Here is a 20373-nt window from a genome sequence, read left to right on the forward strand (position 1 = left end):
TTATAGTTTATTTATGGCTAAGTGACTTTACTTTGAGGACCCTAAAGTTGGTTAGACTATTTGCTTTTGAGGGACAGGGAGAATATTGTGTTTTTAATGCATAGCTGATTCTTAAAATTAAAAAAAAAAAGGAAGAAATATTTCATATTCCTTATAGAGTTTTCAGCAGATAGATTGGAGTGTTTTGGGTTTATGTTTTGACCTTGACTTCTAGTAAGACATGTTTTGCTTGAAAGTCTGCCCATAAATATAACTAGAAACATCTGTATACACATATATGCACATACCCATCCCACACACTGAGGAATGCAGGAGTATAAGAAGTTCATCTCAGCCCTGTACTTCTTTCAGAGCCTGCCTCTCATCTTTGGCCAACTGGCCAGATGACGTGACCTACATACCAAGATATCTGCTTAAGCAGACATTGTAGATGGCAGAGGAAACGGTCACACCTAATTTTGGTACCTACCCTAGTAATCAAACAAGGCATTCTATTTGGCTTTACAATTATCTTAATATTGTAATAATTAACAGTGATTGTGAAGTTGTGAATTTTAAGCACCTAATTATTTGAAGAGTGAAAATTATAGGTATAGATTGAGAATTATTGTTGTGAAAACATGATTGCAAATAGTCTTGTGGAAGCCGTGTTTTCTTTGTGGGGTCATCATCATCACCATCGTCACCATCATCACCACCTCCACCCAGTTAAGTCCAGGAGATGAGACGGTACACATCGCCCCCACCTTCTGCTACACAGGAACCAAGGCTTACTATCGCACTGGAAGCCTTGTCATGGGCAATAGCTGTGCTAGCCGACCTTGTGTGTTAGGATGAGTTTTACAAAAGTCCTTTTGGGCTAGACTCATGGTATGGAGGAATTATAGTTTCTAGCCCTTTATATGAAGTTCTGAAAACTGGGGTAAGGCTGGCACACGACTCAATGGCTAAAGTACTTGGCACACAGGGATGAGAACCTGAATTTAAACCCCAACAACCCAGATATATATGTGGCCTGAGCACTCCTTCAGGCAGGTGGAAGGTAGAGCCTGGACTCTGAGAAGCTCTCAGGCCGCCAGCCTAGAGTGCATAGTAGAAAGACAGCAGCCCCTTCCTGGAAGGCTTGGCATGGCTCTCTGAATATGACTGCTTTCATAAACATATGCACATGCTCACAGATGCATATACATATATATGCACATTATACAGAACAAAAGGGGGTCTGCTAGATTGTCTAATATATTTATACTCATAACTTTTTGAATAGTTTCCTATTTTTTATTATATTAAAACATTTCATTCTGTGAAGATGACATTTAGTTTTTGCCAAATATTAATTTTAGCAGTTGCTTGTTTGCTACCAGTATGCCAAGACCTGTGTTTGACATATTCTAAAATATCTATTGAGGCATCCATCCCAGTGAAGAAAAACATTTCACAAAATTATTATTTCAGCTAAGTGTAGTATGCCGTCATCTTTTCTGATCTACTTAATCTTTTGTTATTTCTTGAGACAGTCTCACTGTGTAGCCCACGGGGCCCTGAATCATGCTACCTCAGCATCCTACTTGGCTGCTGAGCACAGAAGGATGATAGGCCTGTGCCACCCTGTGTGGCTTTATTTACAATTTTAAAGCTGCTCTTTTAGTTTCGCAATCTATTAATGCTTTCTGACCTGTGGTTTTAAAGTGCCTTGACTCACTGCTCTGGGGACAAGTGAGATAGCAAGGACAGGTTGCTTAGGTATGTGATATTTTCTTGGGCAAGAGACAGGGTTTTCTCATTTTGTTCTTTTGCTATGTGGATTAGTCAGAGTTCTAGAATGGGGAGTTAAAATCTCAGTGGTATGTTAAGACTTGTGGAAAACAGATTAATGCTATTGTTGAATAGTTGCTTTAGCTAATTCCTGCGAGCTCGTTGAGATTGTAGGTGGTTCTATGTTTCAAATAACATGGTAAAAATTACTGGTTGGGCATCCCTTAATCAAAATGCTTGTTTGTTGTTTTTTTCTCTTTGTTTTGCCTTTGAAGTTTTTAGTGGGTGAACACCCCTAATCTGAGCATTCAAAATCCTAAGTGTTCTGTAATCCCAGATTTGTTTTTAGAGAAGTCTTAAATTCCCAGCAAGATTGAGTGGAAGGCACAAAGATTTCCTGGCTGCCCCTGGCCAGTCCCTATGCATAGCCTCCGAACTGTCCTTAGCAGTTCCCCCCCCACCCCCCCACTGTGTTTTCTGTTGCTGTGACAGAATATGATGACCAAGGCAACCTGTAGGAGGAAGAGCTTATTTGGTTTATGGTTGCAGGAAGATAAGAGTCTATCATGGCAGGAAGGAATGTAGGCAGGAAGCAGCAAGCATAGCTGCTGGAGCAGGAAGCTGAGAGCTCACATCCTTAATCACCACATAAAGTAGGGAACAAACTGGAAGTGGCTAGGGCTAATCTCACTGCTTACCCTCAAGTGATGTACTTCTTCCCGCAAGACTTTGCTACCTCAGTTTCCCCAAATAGCTCCACCAACCAATGACCAAGTAGTTGAATGCCCGAGACCATGAGGCCATTTTCACTCAAACCGTCATATTCAACTTCCTAGTTCCCACAGGCTTATGGCTGTACCATAATGCAATTTAATCTAACTTGAAAAGTCTCCATTGTTTTTCATGCACTCAGCACTGAGTCTCTCCCGAGACTCAAGGCAATTTCTTATTTATAATCCCTCTGTAAAATTAAAAGGCAAGTTAATACTTCCATTGAATAATGGCACAGAATATGCATTACCAATTCCAGCCAGGAGGAATGGGGCATAGTGAAGAAAAATTGAACCAAAGCAAGACCAGAACACAGCAGGGCAAACACTAAAATCCCGCAATTCCATGTGCAATGTCTGCTATCTTAACTTTAAAGGACTTAGAGGCTCTGCCCCTCCAGTTTGCTGCTCACAACATGCATCGATCTCTCTTGAGCAGGTTTCACTCCCTTTATAACTCTGCTCGGTAGATATCTCGTGGCTCAAGCATCTCCAGCATCATGGGCTCTCCTCTACAACTCAGGCTCCACTTGACAGCTTTACACAGTGGCTTTTCACAGCCTCTTGTTCTCTCAGGGCCTTCATGAGAGGGTTCTCTTGTTGTATACTGACTGGCCTCAGCATCTGTCTGAAACCGTGGAGGAAGAATCCAGTGCTCCTTCATTCTTGCAACCTTTGCGCTTCTAAAGCCAGTATGGTGTAGACATGGACTACACTGCCAGTCACCCCACCCCACCCCAAGGAAACACTTTAGCAGTAGAGTGTTTATTTATTTGCTTTCTATGAGGAGAAGATGCCTTCTGTGCTCTTCTACAGTTCGGAAGCTTGGTGTGTGGGATTTTGCCCTGAGGTCACCTTCATATTGTTCCAAAGCAGAGCAGGCTTACAGCTGCAAGCCTCTAACATTAGCTTCCTGTGGTTCTTTTTCTCTACAAACTGGACATTTTGCCCTCCTTGCTCTTTTTCATTGTAGACTACTTAAAAGTTATCAATAATAGCCGAACCACAGATTCAGTATTGTGCTGTTTTGAAATCTCCTCTGCCAAGGCAATCAATCCATCACATCTTAATTCAGCCTCAGGCAAGTGTTTAGGACAGGGGCAGGAATGGCCGCTAGCCCTGGGTTGTTAAAGTCCTTCTGTCTGAACCCCTGTCGGCTGGGCTTCCCCAGACCACTCTGCTGCCAGTCCTGCTGTGTTCTAGGTCCCCATGAGGATGGCTCTTTAAGCTCTGCTTATACCATTCAACTGCTTTCAAGCCTAAGGTTCCAAATTCCTCCTGAAAATGTGGCCATATTCTTCACAGCAATAGCCCATGCTCTCTGGTACCAGCTTCTAGGCCAGCAGAGCATAAGAACAGGAGGCAAAAATTTTCTTAGTGTTGAGTGGCACGACTCCTTATTCTTTTGTTTTTCTTGTTTTGTTTGAGACAGGGTTTCTCTGTGTAGCCTTGGCTGTCCTGGACTCACTTTTGTGGGTCAGGCTGGCCTCGAGCTCTCTGAGATCTGCCTGCCTCTGCCTCTCCCAGTGCAGGCGTGAGCCACTGCATGCAGTTTGACTCCCTATTTCTGACCCTGTTCCTGGACCAGGCTGTAGAAGAAAAAGTGCTGTATGTATTGGATGATGATTTAAAGCATATCTTGCCTGGAGAACCCTTACCAAATTATCAAGTGGAAGTAATATATACACGATCTGGCCCAAGTAGGTACGGAGAGTACAAGCAAGTTACATTAAGAAGTTTCCCAAACGTCTATTGTTTTTACTCCTGTTACAAAGCCTTCTGCTCCCAAGCATGCACTGATGGCTTCATGTAGTGCACCCTGTGGTCCGCTGACTGAGGAAGGAAGGACTAGGGCTTGTTTTCCTGATGGCTCTGAACTATGTCCCCTTGTTGGGATAGCCATCCAGGCTGTTACCACCTTTGGCACTATAACTGTCTTCACAAGGCCATTTCACCCCCATTCTATCAAGCCAGTTGGTTTCGGATGGGGTGTGGGGGAGAATGTGGTAAGTCTAGTGAGTTCCATGAGCATGCACCTTCTGTTGCAGTTCGTTGACCATGAAGTGAGTTCCTTGGTCAGAAGCAAAACTATGTGAAATAAAATGATATAGTGGACCGGTGTAATATTTTATGGAAGAGAGAAATGATCAGGACCCCTTCGAACTAAGTTATAACCCAGGGTTGGAGAGTTAATCTACCCTTGCGATACAACAGTGAAGGTGTATTGCTGGCCTTGCCAACTGAAAGCAAATTACTTTTTGTGGTCATTATGCACAGATACATAAAAGAATTTTTTTTTTTGCAAAATAAATATTTGCATATCAAGCAGCCTGAAATGTATTGATCTAGTTGAAGAGATCACATATGAGATAGCAGCTGCAATTAGAATTACTACTTGATTAAGTTTTTGCTGGTCAACTGTCATACTCCATGATCCATTGATCTGTCTTCTGCCCAGACCAAATAGAGTTAGATATGGTGGGAACTACCAGCTGCGCATCTTTCAAATCCTTGATGGTGATGTTAGTTTCTGTAATCTATTCCAGAATGTAATATTGGATCACAGTTTTTTTTTTTTCTGGACTAGCCAGACCGTATCCTTAAGCCAGTTGAATAAATCCCCTTTTAATATATGTATTTATTCTATTGGTCCTGTTCATTTAAATAACTATTACACTCACCAACTCTGGCACATTGTTATCACCCATAGACAAATTTATAGTGATATGTGCCCATCATTACAGGACAACACAATCACTGTGCTGCCCTAGAAATTATCTTTGCTCCCCTTCTTCTTCCCTTTGATCTTTGTGTTGTCTCTACAGTTTTCCCCTTGAGATAGATAGATAGATAGATAGATAGAGAATTGGAGTGATTAAAGTATGTAGCTGTTCCAGATTGATTTTGTTACTTGGTAATATGCATTGACGACTGACCCATCTTTTCATGACTTGCTAACTCATTTCTTTTTATTGCTAATTCCCTGAGCATGTGTTTCTAGGCCAGCCAATTGCTGTAACTTGCAGGATCCATAGCTGGGCATGATTGAGACAAGTTTTCTTGCCTTTTAGCTTGAATAGCACCTTCCAGCACTATGAAAGCTAGCATGGAAGGATGAACCTTCCAGGTCAACACCAGCTTGATTTTGCAACGTTCTGTGACTTAAGCATGTGGTGTGTTTAGTAATAAGGTCTCACCACCAACTTCTGGATAAAAACCAAGAACATTGGCAATAGCCTATAATATTTGGGGGTCTATGGGACCTCACTGGCTATTCTGGCCAGTTTTATGCCAACTTGACACAAGCCAGAGTCATGTCGGGAGAAGGAACATTAATGAAAAAAAAAAAATCCAGCCAGCCCAGTGGACTGTGATACATTTTCTTGATTGATGTTGGGTGTGGGAGGGCCCAGTTAGCTCACTATGGGTGGTGCTGCCCCCCTGGGCTGGTGGTCCTGGGAGCTGTAAGAAAGGCTGAGCAAGCCATGAGGAGCCAGCCAGTAAGCAGCACTCCTCCAGAGGCTCCGCATCAGCTCCTGCCTCCAGGTCCCTGCTCTGCTTGAGTTCCGGCGATGGCTGCCTTCATGGCTGGTGTGGAAGTGTAACAGAAATAAACCCTTGCCCTCAAATTGCTTCTGGTCATAGTGTTATAGAAACCCTAACTAACACAGTAGCCCACAACTCCAAAAGAACTACCTGACGCCTGACATGCGACTTTTTATCTGTTGTCCTCTGGTGTCTAGCAGGGCACTGATTTATAGGATAACTTTGTTTTTTCACTGTTTTTGTGGATGGGCGTGAGCCAACTGGATCCAGGCATGTGACGCTCCACAGCCCTTCACCATCAGTAAACAAGATAGACTTGAACTTTTTCACTCTGTTTTACAAGTCCTGAGTCATCCCAGTGTTGTTTCAGAGTTCCAGAGGTACAAAGATAAACACTGGAAAAGCCCACACTTCCTTCCCACTGCCCATGAAAGACCAGATCCCCTCCCTCCACTTTCACCCTTCTAAGACCTTGACCTTCATGTTTTGAAGTCTGGGGCCAGCCTTCCTCCAGAGGGAAAGACAACACTTGGTGGTTGTTGGTAGTCTCCTCCTCTCTAGGGGTAGGAGGGAGTTAGTGAGAAAAGGGAAGGGCAAGGCTGGAAAATGAGGCTTCAGAAACAGAGGTTGTGGCTAGCGGTGATGACGCTTAGACCTGCTTACCTCAGACACTAGAGGGATCTTCCTGTGGTGCCAGTTGACTGCTGCTGGGTCATCCTAGGTGCAGTCCAGGTTTAAAACAAAGGTTATGCCGAGTCTCTTTTGGGGCCTTCTTTCTGATGAGTCCCCATTTGAGGCCAGTTCTGCAGTCTCACAGCTCCCAGGCTCCCTTTGTTGCATGGAACCACACTTGGGTGAGAAAAATGAGCAGAGAGCCTCAGAAAGCGTGTGTTGTGTGTACAACAGCACAGCTCTTTGACATTTGTGAGTCTGCCTTCCTGAAGTAAATTTGGAATCCATCAGTGTGTGTTCCTGATCCGTTGCTGTGCTCCCTGTTGTTAGATGTCTGTCTATCGGGGTGTCAGCAAGAAACAGAGATTCGGTTTCATCCCCCAGACACTGCTGTGAGCCTGAAGCCTAGGGAACGCTGCCCAAAGTTAACACAGTGTGTCTGTCAGAAGCACCAGTGGGTTACATATTGGTATTAATTGCTCTTACAGGCCTGTTGCCCTGCAGTTGTGAGAAATCTACTGGTCTTGTGATTCCTTAGTCTCTGGGTGTTTCTTTTACATTCTTTCATTTGTAGTTCACTCGATTTTGAGAAATCCAGCCCTGAGCTTTTTGAACATGAAAAGGATCTTCAAAAGGCTAATGCCCCAGCGTTAATAGAGTCCTGTGTCAAAGTGCCTTCTGTGCTTCACAGATAGAATGCTGCTCTGTGTTTAGCTAATTGCTGTTCATTATTTAGTATACATCAAAACTGAAAGAACTTCAGTTATGCAAATTAGTCATTTGTTCACTTACTCTGTATTTACTTTCAGGTTCTTTAATTTTTGTTGAATTTTATCTGAGCCCATTAAGTTGTCATAGTGTTTTGTTTCCAAGATTATACACATCTTTCAAGCTTACCATTCTCAGTAAGGAACTCAAGTTCTATTGTGTTTGTTGCTCATAAGCAGACTGCTTCCTTGTGTGGCCTCTCTTTGGGAAGTTTGAGGTCATTGATGGTAATCTCCACCATCTAAGAACAGTCAACTCTGCAGAAAGGCCTTCTTCAGTGGCTCTTCCTCCTTCTCCAGCGGCTCCTCCTTCTCCAGCAGCTCCTCTTCCTTCTCTGGTAGCTCCTCCTCCATCTCCAGTGGCTCCTCCCCTTCTCTGGTAGCTCCTCCTTCTCCAGTAGCTCCTTCTCCTCCTTCCCTGCCCCATTGTTTTAGCACAACTCTCACTATGTTGAGCCCAGGACTGGAACTTGTGCTGTGTTAATTAGTCTGGCCTCAAACTCACAGAGGTCCAAGTGTTGGGATTAAAGGCAGGTGCCATCACAACTAGCTTCCACTTTTCTTTTGTGTTTTCTTTCTCCCTAAGGGTTGTGAGGTATGGACAGTCTCTACACAAGCAAACTAACAAGAACAAGAAAAATTACACTCATTTCTGTCAGTGAGCTTTCTCTTGATAGAAACAGAGAGATATGGCCCAGGAATATAGATAGCAAAGAGTGGGACCCTCCCTCCCCCGTGTGAGTGTGTGTGTGTGTGTGTGTGTGTGTGTGTGTGCGCGCGTGCGCGCCTTGTTTGCAGGGACTTTACTAGCTGAGCCATCTCCCGAGCCCTGTTCAGTTTTTGAGACAGGGCTTCACTGTGGTCCAGGCTGACCTGGATCTTACTGTGTGCAGCCCAGGTAGTCTCACACTCATGGCAGTCCTGGCTTGGCCTCTAAACACTAGCATGAAAGGTATAACCACTATATGCCACCGAAGTTTTCTGAGAGCACATCAAGTCACGGGGGAATCTGAGATGTTATTTTGTGGTAGGATATTTAGAGGAAAGAATGATTTTCTCATCTGCTCAAAATGAGGCATCGTTATAATAATGATTAATATGCCATGCAACAGATATGGTATAATGGAAGTTTATTATGGTAAAGGGAGAGGGGAGGGCACCCATGACAGAGAAAAAGAGACAGAGAGACAGAAAGAGTAAGTGAAACAGAGAGAGAGAGAGAGAGAGAGAGAGGGAGAGAGAGGGAGAGAGAGGCTGGTGTCTTTTTTATTGAGCACACAGGCCCTTGAAAGGCAGGCTAGTAGGGCCATCTGTATGCTAAGAGGTATGGTTGCTATTTTTACACATTATAAATGTTGTATGCATTTAGTAAAAGGAATGTAAACAGCAATGTAAATTAGAATGTGAAGGTGTGGTTGTTCAAGGTATGTGTGAACTTGTGCCTGTAGGTGTCTGTGTCTGTGTGTGTGTGAGGCCAGAGGTCAACACTGAGAGTTCTCCTCAGTTGCTCTCCACTTCGTGTTTTGAGACAGAGTCTCTCACTGAACTTGGAGCTTCCAGATTTGGCTAGGCTAGCTGGCCAATTAGCTTCAAGAATCTGCCTGCCTCTTTTTCTCTGTTACTGTTCTGAGATTACCAAAACAGGCTACCACAGCCAGCTGTTTACAGGAATGCCTAGATGTTGTATATGACCCTGGTGACCCGCCATCCAAAAATGAAGGCACCGAGACCTTTTAATATTTCAAAGCTTAGGCCTTAGCAGGGTAGGCTCTCAGCTGGCTCATTTAAGTTAACCTGACCATCGATGTCCGAGCTCTTTGCTGCCACCTGTAGCCATCTTGGTGTCCATGGACCAGGCTGCCACTCGACATCATATTTGTGTTTGTGGTCTGTGCTGCCTCAGAAGCCATGTTGATGTCTGTGGCCTGTGTTGCCTCCAAGAGCTTTGATGGTGTCCATGGCCTGTGTTGATGTCCACAGTCTGTATTGCCATTGGAGACCATGGTGAGTTGAGGCACATGCTAACAGAGACCATGTGAATATCTGTGGTCCGTGCTGTAGTCAGAACCCACGTGGAAGTCCGTGATCTGTGCTAGCACTATCTGTAAGGGGTAAGGAAGCTTCTTTTGCAGTGGTGTGGATGACTGCAGTCTCATAGTTGAGCAAGGAACATAGAAGGGTTCTGTGACAACCCCTACTCGTACCCCCTGAAAAAAGTAGCAGCTCAGACAAAACATCATCGACGATAACACCTAAAAAGTGATAAGGATGCTGAAGTGTACTCTTTACGATTGATGGCTTCTGGTGGGGGTGGGGAAGGACTCAGTTTTCTTAAGGGCCTGGCCACAGGGAGTTTGACCATGCTCTAGTGATTATATAGTATGTAAGTAACACAGATCGGACTTTTTTGGGGGCGGGGGTAGAAAGAGGGCACAAGGGTAGAGGGAACAGAAACAAGGTGGGAGGATTGGGAAATGAGTGTGATAGGATGCATTATGTGAAATTCCCAAAAAATCAATACAAATAGGTTGGGGTGGGGGGGGGCGGTAAATAATATTAAGACTCAGTCCCTTAGTCCCACGAGCCACATTTTATGTGTCCTTTGTCTGTGTGTGAGTAACACAAACAGCTTTTCTGCACCTGTGTGGAATTCCACTGGATAGTGGTGTTTTCCCGTTGCTGGATGCAGGCTGTTTGGAGCACAGGCTTCTGAGATTTCCTTTTTCACCGGTCTTCATTCTGCAGCAGGGGTTACTCAGAGCCTCTTATGTGCAGAGCTCTGTGCTGTGCACTTGGAGGTCTGTTGATGAAAAATTAAAAATATGTATCAAAGGTTAAAAAAAACTCTCCCAGTAAGCATTCATGTAGTTACAAACTGTGAATTACATCATGTTGTTGTATTATAAAATATGATCAAATAGCAACAAAGAAAGTAAAAGATAAAAATATAAATTCTGCAGCAAGCTTTCTTTTCTTCCTTGGAGGCCAGTTTTCAATCAGACTTGGTTTGGATGTCGTCCCTAAAGGATCTTCCGGAGCATGAACGGAACTGTTATCAGCCTCTAAGTAGATGGTCCTTCTACTTTGATCTTTCTTAACCCATTTGTGTTGTAAAGCAAGCACACCTCTTTGCTCCCTGTAGGCCCTATACAGCTTAATTTGTATTAATTTTGTGAACTTACGGTTATACTATATGCACTATAGCTGCTGCAAAATTGAACAAGTTGGGGCCCTTTCCTTCAGTTGTACCAGGCCAGTGCAAGTGATCCAGAGTGCTCGGGACATGTGGGATGGGGGTGACATTGCTCTTACATGGTTCTTTTCTTTTCCTCCATTTTTTTCTTTTTTTGTCCTTTTGGAAAGATAAGGTCCAAATTGGTTGATTTAAGAACTTTAAGAACATTTAGATTGTCTTTCATAATTTGTGTTAAGATGTTCAACATTATCTATCTATCTATCTATCTATCAATCATCTTTCGAGACAGAGTCTCTCTATGTAGTCTTGAGTGGCCTGGAACTTGCTATGTTGACCACTGTGACCTTAAACTCAGAGATCCTCCTGCCTCTGCCTCCTGAGTGCTGAGATACAGGTTTATATCACCACGCCTTGCCTGGATAATTACCTGTAAAGATTAATTTTATTATTCACTTATTTGTTGAGGTGTGTGTATGTGTGCTGTATGTATGCAGGTTCCTACAGAGACCAGAAGAGGGCATTTGATCCCCCTGGAACTGGAGTTACAGGCAGCTGTGATCTCAGCTGTGATCTGCCTGCAGGGGATCTGTATTGGGTCTTCTGGAAGAGAGACAAGCGGTCTTAACTAATGAGCCATCTCTCTAGCCCCCTCAGCCCCTTACCTTTATATTTTTACATTTGATGTTACTATTAGAAGGACTGTCTACACTTAGGGCAGAAGTGCAGTGTGAGTCTAATTCCTGTCAAAGAAAGCCATCCCCAGAGACGTGTTCCATTCATTTAGCTAAAGATGCATCCAGTGGGAGAAAAGGTGCTTCCTCTAAAGTAACATTCCCAAACAGACTTTAATTTGGGAATCCTGACAGGGACAAACCAATAACAACCGAGAATAAAGTTAGAAATAAAAGAATTGATCATATTTTTTTTTCCTTCTTCTTTTAGGGCAAGTTAAAGTCTTCAGAGCGCTATACACATTTGAACCCAGGACTGTAAGTATTCTGACTTAAACTGTAAGATTGACACAAGACAGCTGTTCTGACCTAAATAGTCTGCGCCTTCTGCCGTGGCTGTAAGTAATTCACAGGATGAGTGCTGAGTCTGTCCCCACTGCTCTGAGGTTGATTTGCATGGCCTGAGTTTGAATGTCATAGACTTCCTCACATTGTATGTGGTGACATCTGCATTCTAGTCAGCCAGTGGTCTACATACAGGAATACCTATAAACTTCAGAGACTCAATCTCCCAGCCTTCCTGTGCACCACACACCAACTTCCCTTTCCTTTGCCTTGACCCTCTTCTTCAGGCTTTTGCCAGCCCCATGGAGCATTTTGTTCGTGTCTCTTCTGTAAGTGTTTTCCCATTGCTGTGGTTTCTGGGATCCACCCACCCACTCATAGTTTATTGGGCCCCTTTTTTGTGCTACATTCTGGATGAGGCCATGAGAATTGTGCAGCAACAGCCAGGTGTGAGTCAGCAAGCACCACCATTCCTCCATGATTACTCAAGGCTCCTGCTTGAGTTCCTGTCCTGATTTCCCTCAGTGATAGAAAGAAGCCACACCAGCCCTTTCCCCCTCTAAGCTGCATTTGGTCAGAGTGTTTTATGACAGCAACAGGAAGGAAGCCGAAACACCCTCCTTCGGTTTCTCCATAGCGCCCATCCTTGCAGTCACATTGTTTGTACGTCTCTCCCACTCTGAGTACTGTCAGTGTCACCAGGCCGAGGCCTGCCGGGAGATCACCATCTGCCATCTCCTAAACCTGGAGGCCCAGCTCCTCATGGGAGTGAACGTGGGGATACTGCTTGCTGCTCTACACTACAGCCTTCCTGCAAGCCTAACAGGAGATTGCTATTTAAGATCCATCACTTGGTGATCATCAGCCAGTGGTAGGGATTAATAGGCAGCCCAAGTCTTGCATCCTCAGATGAGCTCTCCTCAGACCTCAGAAACAGCTTCTGGGGCACAGGGGCCAGTTACTCTAACAATAGGAGGTGATGGTGGGCTATGGGTGGAGTGTTTGTGGAAGGTACTGATGCTGTGGCATCACGGATCTGAAACTTTAGCCATAGACATACAATTCCTCATAACCCTGGAAGCCAGAGTCCCAGACCAAGTTGTCTTCAGGGCTGGTCCCTTCTGAGCCCATTGCAGTGGCTTCTAGGAAGTCACGTTCTCCCCCTGTCCTCATGTGGCCTCTCCTTGGGTGTGTCTGTGTTCCAGTCTCTTCATGCACACCAGTTGTGTTGGACTGGGGTCTGCCTTGAAGCCCTCATTGTATCTTAGTCATCTCAACAAAGACCCCGTCTTTGAGGACAGTCACGTTCTGAGGACCTGGGAGTTAGGACAGCAGCCTAAGAATCGGGAGGAAACACAGAGGGCCATGACAGCTACTGCCTGAGCCCAGAGTCATCTATAACTCTGCTTACTGAGACAGTTTCTGATGGGATGAGGATAACCCCGGGAGGATAACTAGGGCATCAGTTTTCCAGGCCAGACCAAACAAGCTTGAGGCTACACAAGCCTGCTCAAGAATGTGACCTCTGTCCCTGAGGGTAAGACTGAAGTGATTCTGGACACTTCCTCTCTATTCCCAGGGATCCTGAGCTGAGTCATCGGTGTCCTTTCTCACCAACCTCCTCTCCCTGTGTGGCTCCTCCTGACTTTTGGCCTTTCCTCACTCTCAGTATGATTCAATGACTTCTCTATTCTGTATTCCCCACTAGGTTAATGTTTCCAGTTTGTGGTTTCGGCCCACCACCTGCTTCACATCTGTATTTCGCTATGTGGTCTTCTTTGGTCTAGCTCTTGTTTCCAGTGCTTCTGGCCGCTGCCTCTCGTCCTTCTTGTATCACTGAGAAGATTCTCAGTAGAGCCTATCTCTGTACCTGTTATGCACCCAGGGTGTAGCCGCCTCTATGCTCATGTGAACTGCCTGCCCTTCCATGTGTACTGCTCTGTGCATCACTAGAAGTGTGTGCCTCTTTTACTGTGACCTGCTCAGGCACAATGCTGTACAGACAGGTGATCTCTGGGGAGCAGAACCCAGGTTCAGGGCTTTCTAATTTGTTCTGCCTCCTTCGCTGCTTTATGACCTGGAGATTACTGAGCCATTGTCTCTGTTGTTTCTATTGGTTTTAGCAAGAACTATAATAATGTAAAAGCAACAGCAGCTGGAATAGTCACTGTTGCCAAGGAGTGCTGGAGCTAAATTGATAGACATTAGTAAATATTTTCTTTTGGTTGACATACTGATTACTAATTTACCTCCATTTCTTCTCTAGAGATAGTTTCTCCATGCTGTTTTCTAAAGCCTTAGTCATTACTGAATATTACAGGATAAGATACATATCTAGTTCATTAGGTAATTAAAAATATTCTATTTTTAAACTGTGCCTTTAGTTTTTGATACGCTGCTCTGAGGATCGATGATAGCCATTCACACCTTATGATGTCACACTCCTCTATGTTCTCCCTTCCATCAGCCTAGAGACAGGAGACCACCAGCTCACATGGTTACAACTGTTGTGAAATATTGACCATTCTCCCAGACAGTCGCTTACTTTTGTGCGTGAATGAACCTGGCTCTTGGACAGTGTTGGAGCGTAGTTTGTTTCCCTGTGACAGGCAGTCATCATATTTGTGGGGGCACATAATACACTGAGCACTTAGCATGCCGTGCACCAGACACACACACACCATATACCATGACATAAGAACACCACTGCACAGCCCACAGGCTTTTCAGCATACTGTGTGGCACACAGCACAGTGCATGCTCAGCAGACTACACATTGAATATATAGAACGCACAGCACACCATTCCCTCAGCATACAGTCAGCCTGCCCAGGGCACAGCACTCTGAGAACACAGCACATTGAGGTCATAGCACACATAATACTCAGCACACTGAGTTCACAGCACACTACAGAATACACTGAGCATTCAGCTGAGTGCGTAGCACGCCACAAGCTCTGCATTCTGAGCACACTGCTCAGCACAGTTGAGGTCACAGTACTCCATGTCCTTTGGCACTGTATGTTTGACATACCAAGTATACAGTGCATCACATGCACAGTATGCCGCGTGCAGAACACATTATAGGTTATAGCACACCAGCCACCTCTTTAAGGCATTGTGGCCTGGAAATAGTAAAGGCTGAGCTGGAAGCTATGGGCTGTTTGCTTGCATATACAGCAGCTGAGAGGCCATGGTCCTGATATTAGCAACTGTTATAACCCCAGGAGACAGTAAGACAGTGAGGAGAGTGACGGCCAGCCCTAGTTTTGGTAATGCATTAGCTAGGTAAAGCAAAACATTTGTGGCTCTGATTATCTTGCTTCAAGGAAAGGTATCTCTGTTTTCACGCAGCTCTCCTTGAGTCTAACTCTCTCCCAGCTCCCATTTGGATGCAGTGTCACACAGAGACCTGCCTGGACTTGGATGGACCAGTGTAAAAGCATGTTGGTGGGGAGGAACAGTGGGCCTGAGGAGTGGTGCTTTCTGAAGGAAAACCAGTTGGACCTGCTTCATCCTACGAGGCTTGCTAGGCTGCTCTAGATGACATGTGGGTGAGGGCTAGAATGGGGATCCAAAAGCTGAGACAGGATCCCAGCCATGCTGGTCACTGTGATCTTCTGCCTGTCTGTATCCACTTGCTAAGTAGAGATACCCAAGCCCCAACTGCCTAGTAGATTTTTCCAAGGACTAAGTGAGGCCAAGTGTACTTTGCATGGGAAAGGGACTGTTTTTGATATTGCTGCCCTGCATTATTGAGGAAGCAGAATGAGGAATATTTTCTAAAACCATCAACGTTGAACTAGGTCATGACACTATGTCGACCAGTAATAGCAATGTGTGATGTTTCTGTGAGAGAAAACATCAGCTGCGGTTTGGATTTGTCACTCCATAGTCTTGAATATCACATGTATGTGACAATCTCATACTGTCTTTAATAGGACAGTAAAGAATGGCCTTACTTCTTAGTATTGTAAAAAAATTACACTAGTATTTGCAAAGTGCCCAGCACATGAATAAATGCTATAAGATATTAAATGAAAACATTTCAAGGAAAATTTATTTTTCATTTTGATTAATTTTTGTTATCTTTAGGTTACTAAGTCTAAAAAAATTTAGAAGTATATCATGATTTTTCTAAGCTTTTCAAAAACCGTATATTTGCATTAACCAATAAAATAACTGCCTTGGAAGTCTGTTACCCAGCATACATAGAACAAGAATGAGAATGTCCATTTGTACTCACTACGGTAGCACCAGTCACGGCTTGTTTCCTGTGGCTTTTGCTTTGCTAGAGACAGTGCTTGTCTCTGCACTCAGGCTGTCCTTGAGCTTAGAGCAGCTCTCCTGAGTCACCATGCCTAGCTCACCACTTTTTTCTAATACCTTGTGGTTCTTCAAGGAGAGGATGAGAGATTGTGGCTAAAAATCAGAGAGCAAGCTGGATGTGATGGCGTGCTCGTGGTGTCATTGGGCCACTGCATTCCCACTTCTCTTCCATGACTGCAATGCTGGGAATGTAAAAGTAGATCCCCATTGAACAGTTTCTGTCTGGTGATCTGTTGTGGATTCTTAATGGAAATTGTGATTCTCTTAGGGAACGTCTGAGTTTTAAGCCACAGTTATGTTATTGACTGTACTGTCCCCAGCAGTGTCAAGAATTTCATAAACCACCCCATAGCCAGGTTAGGAAAGCCCTTCCCTTTATTTTGTCCTTTTGGAAGAAACTGCGTAGGCAGCACTGTACTTGAGGGTTATTAAAGGAGAATAAACTATAAAAACCAATGAAATTGCTAGACCTTTTTCTCTGACTGATTGGTTTCTTGTGGCTTCATTTGAACAGCAAACCTGACTGCGGGGAGGGTTGCTGCATTTGGGGGTGAGAGTAGCGGGGCACTACTGCAGTCGCCCCTGTAGAACAGCATACTGTTCGTTTAAAGCCAGTTGAGCAGTGTGAAGTCTTCAGATGACTCAGCTTAGTGACATTGCCACTAAATACAAGAACTACCCAAAAGGTGCTGAGCGTTTTGACTATAATTGTTTTTGAAACTGGAGTAAAGCTCACACAACATAAAATTAGCCATTTTAAAGCAGACAGTTGTGTGGGACTATTACAGTTACCATGGTGAACAGCCACTTCCTTTACCAGGTTCCACAACCTCATCACCCCGAGTACAGCACTGTGCCCAGGGAGTGGCCACTTCCCCTTCCCAGCTCATTTCTCAGCTCATACGGAGAAGTAACCAGAGATCCGATGTGTGTGCTTATGTTACACACATGCTCCTTGCGTATTGGAGGCTATTTATTTGGCAATGATATTTTTTCTGGGTTTTTGTTTGTGTCGGGTGAGTGATTTTTGCTAATGATGGGAATTTAGGCAGACCTGACTTTTGAAGGAGTCTAAAGCGACAGGGAAAGGTGGCTCCTTGGCTTCTCTGAAAGCACTGACTGAAGAGGGCTCTCCAGGAACCGTGAGTGGACAGGGACAGGAAACGGCCCAGGACATCTCTAATGTGCATCAGGGACATCTGTCCCTTGTAGAAGTGCAGTCACAGTAGACGCAGCTGCAGTTCACAGCTGCCCTTGTCTTAGGGTTTTATTGCTATGAAGAGACACCATGACCATGGCAACTCTTTTTGTTTTTCAAAACAGGGTTTCTCTGTGTAGCCTTGGCCGTCCTGGACTCAACGTTGTACACCAGGCTGGCCTTGAACTCACAGCGATCTGCCTGCCTCTGCCTCCCGAGTGCTGGGATTAAAGGCATGCGCCACCATGCCTGGCTCATGACAACTCTTGTAAAAGAAAACATTTAATTGGGGCTGCCTTACAGTTTCAGGGGTTCAGTCTATTATCATTGTGGAAAGAAGCATGGAAGCGTGCAGGCAGATGTGGTGCTGGAGAAGGAGCTGAGAGTTCTGCATCCTGATCTGCAGGCAGCAGAAGGAGACTGTGTGCCACACTGGCATAGCTTGAGTATAGCCCCACAGTGACACACTTTCTTCAACAAGGCTATGCATCCTCTAACAAGGCCGTACTTCCTAATTGTGTCACTCCTTAGGGGCCAAGCATTCCAGCACACGAGTCTTTGAGGGCCATTCCTGTTCAGACGAGGACAGCTCCCCCACCCCCCCTTACTATGTTCCTTCTTCCTTTCCGTGTCTCGGTACCTTCTTAGGGGAGATGCAGTCAAGTGGTGATAAAATGCCAAAGTAATGCTCCGAGATGGCTACTGTGTTCAGCTGCCGTGCTGTGGTGACAAATGTGGGACTCTTAAGTGTCTCTGAGAAGATCTCGTTTGCAGCTAGCTTTAACAGAAATTGTTTCTTTAATCACGTGTTATGACTGTGGCATATTGGAAGTAATATTGGTCATCCATCTTCAAAACAATGGCTAGAGAAAAACCTCAGAAGTCTTTTATATCTGTCCTCCTGCACATTATTTCAAATGAAGTTACAGTGTGCTTCCTCAGGTCCAGTGGGCTTAACTCATTTTGTGTAGCTTCTGCTGTGAATCTAGTCTCTGTAAATCAAAGTGTAAAGGTAATAAATGCTTTAGGAAGTTGCCTTTAAAGGAAGTCAGCCATTTTGGGGGACATCATAAGTCACCATTCACTAATTTTTATGTCTGAGCGCATCTTTCACCTGACTTCATACTCTGGTTGCTTCAAGCCTGATGCAGTTGATAACGGTCTTTGTTTATAGTCAAGGGAAAACAGCAGCTGTAATAGTGTAGATCATCTTGAATGAAATCCATCACTAGGGTAGAGTCATATATGCTCATCCCAGTCTGCTCCAGAGAAGAGGCAAACACTTGGAGAAATGATTGGAGGAAATAATTTGTTTTACTGGTATAATTTTTGTTTTGTTTGTTTGCTTGTTTTTGGTTTTTCAGGGTTTCTCTGTGTAGCTTTGGCTGTCTTAGACTCATTTTGTAGACCAGGGTGGCCTCGAACTCACAAAGATCTGCGTGCCTCTGCCTCCCAAGTGCTGGTATTAAAGGTTGCGCACCACCACTGTCCGGCTTGTATAATTTTTACTATGTGTGTGGAATAGGCAGAAATAACAAGTCTTTTTTTTTTTTTTTTTTGAGACTCGGTTTCTCTGTGTAACCCTTTGATACTATTATTTTTTCTTTTCTTCAAGGTCTTTTTAAAAAAAAGACTTATTTATTTTGTATGCATCAGATCACATTATAGATGGTTGTGAGCCACCATGTGGTTGCTAGAAATTGAACTCAGGACCTCTGGAAGAGCAGTCAGTGCTTTTAACCACTGAACCATCTCTCCAGCCCAACAAGCCTTTTTTTTTTTTTAAAGATATTTTCCTACTAGTATGATTAAAGTGTACTTGGATATAACAGCAAATTTCTGTGCACAATTGATGCACAATCAGCATCTCATCCCGTGTCTGTGCTGGGTATTTTTTAGCCTAGTGATGTAAGCATCTCTGTCCATAGCTGAGATTCTCTTTGCACTTCCTGTACAAACTCATCATGGTATCTAGTTACACATCTACTAACAAGATGTGCAAGCTGTTGGCTTCCTTAGAGAGGGAGGCACTAGCTATGCAGTGAGCCCTTAGAGTTGCTAGCATTTCTTGGTGGCCACAGTTATTGCTTCTGTACTTTAGCTCTTTAGGCTGTAACGGCTGAGTTCCTTATTAATACTCATGACCAGCCAGGCGGTGGTGGCGCACGGCTGTAACCTAGCACTCGGGGAGGCAGAGGCAGGAGGATATCTGTGAGTTTAAAACCAGCTTGGTGTACAAAGGGAGTCTAGGACAGTCAGGGCTACCCAGAGAAACTCTGTTTTGAAAAACCAGGAAACCCCCAAAACCAAAAACCGAAAAAAACTCATGTACAAGAAACAGTCACTTGCTGTGAACATGAAGACCACATAATAGTTTTCTGAAAATAGGCAAATATAAGTAACAATACTTTCATGGTTTTGATTTTAGACATTTATCGATATATATGTGTGTATATATCGCGCGCGCGCACACACACACACACACACACACACACACACACACACACACACACACACACACACAATCTACCATAGTTTCTAAGAAGGAAAAGTTTTGCCAGTGCTCTATGTAGCTGTGAAAATCCTTTGTGATGGAAGAGGATAAAAGGTGTTAGGAACGCTTATTTGTTCTATATACAATTCTTTGATAGCATTTATCACAGGACAAATCCAGCTTTAGAATTCAAGTATTAACTTGCTGTAATATTTTGTTGTGTGGTTTATTTGTTAATGTTAATATAGAAGTAATATCGTCTATAAGAACACTTTAGGAATCAAAATTACAAAATGAAAGTAGTAGCTATGTTATAAGATAGGAAACATTTCACAGTGTCAACTTTTTTTGTGTGTTTTTCTTTTTAGCCAGATGAATTATACTTTGAAGAAGGAGATATTATCTACATCACTGACATGGTAAGGCCCGCTAGTATTCTGTACTACTAGGTGCATATTAAAGGTATATTAACATAGTGCTAGGCTGTTTTATGTAGTCATAATATTATGGATTATTTTAAATGTGTATTTACATAGAAATATATATGCAAAATCTCACTTTTTGACACGCTTTTTGACATATCATAGAAAGTAGTTGTTTTATTCATCAATAGAGAATAGTTGAATTAGG

At 43.8% G+C, this 20373-nt stretch overlaps 1 protein-coding gene across 1 annotated transcript in view; it reads left to right on the top strand.

Moving 5' to 3' along the window:
* OSTF1 (osteoclast stimulating factor 1) overlaps window positions 1-20373 on the top strand; it is a 52556-nt gene that overhangs the window by 16754 nt on the left and 15429 nt on the right. Inside the window, exons 2-3 of the mRNA XM_084771753.1 lie at window positions 11649-11695; window positions 20112-20162. Of these exons, the coding sequence (XP_084627879.1) occupies window positions 11649-11695; window positions 20112-20162 (98 nt within the window). The remainder of the gene's footprint in view (window positions 1-11648; window positions 11696-20111; window positions 20163-20373) is intronic.

Source organism: Acomys minous, assembly GCF_964271855.1.
Source record: "Acomys minous genome assembly, chromosome: 2".
Lineage (NCBI taxonomy): Eukaryota > Metazoa > Chordata > Mammalia > Rodentia > Muridae > Acomys > Acomys minous.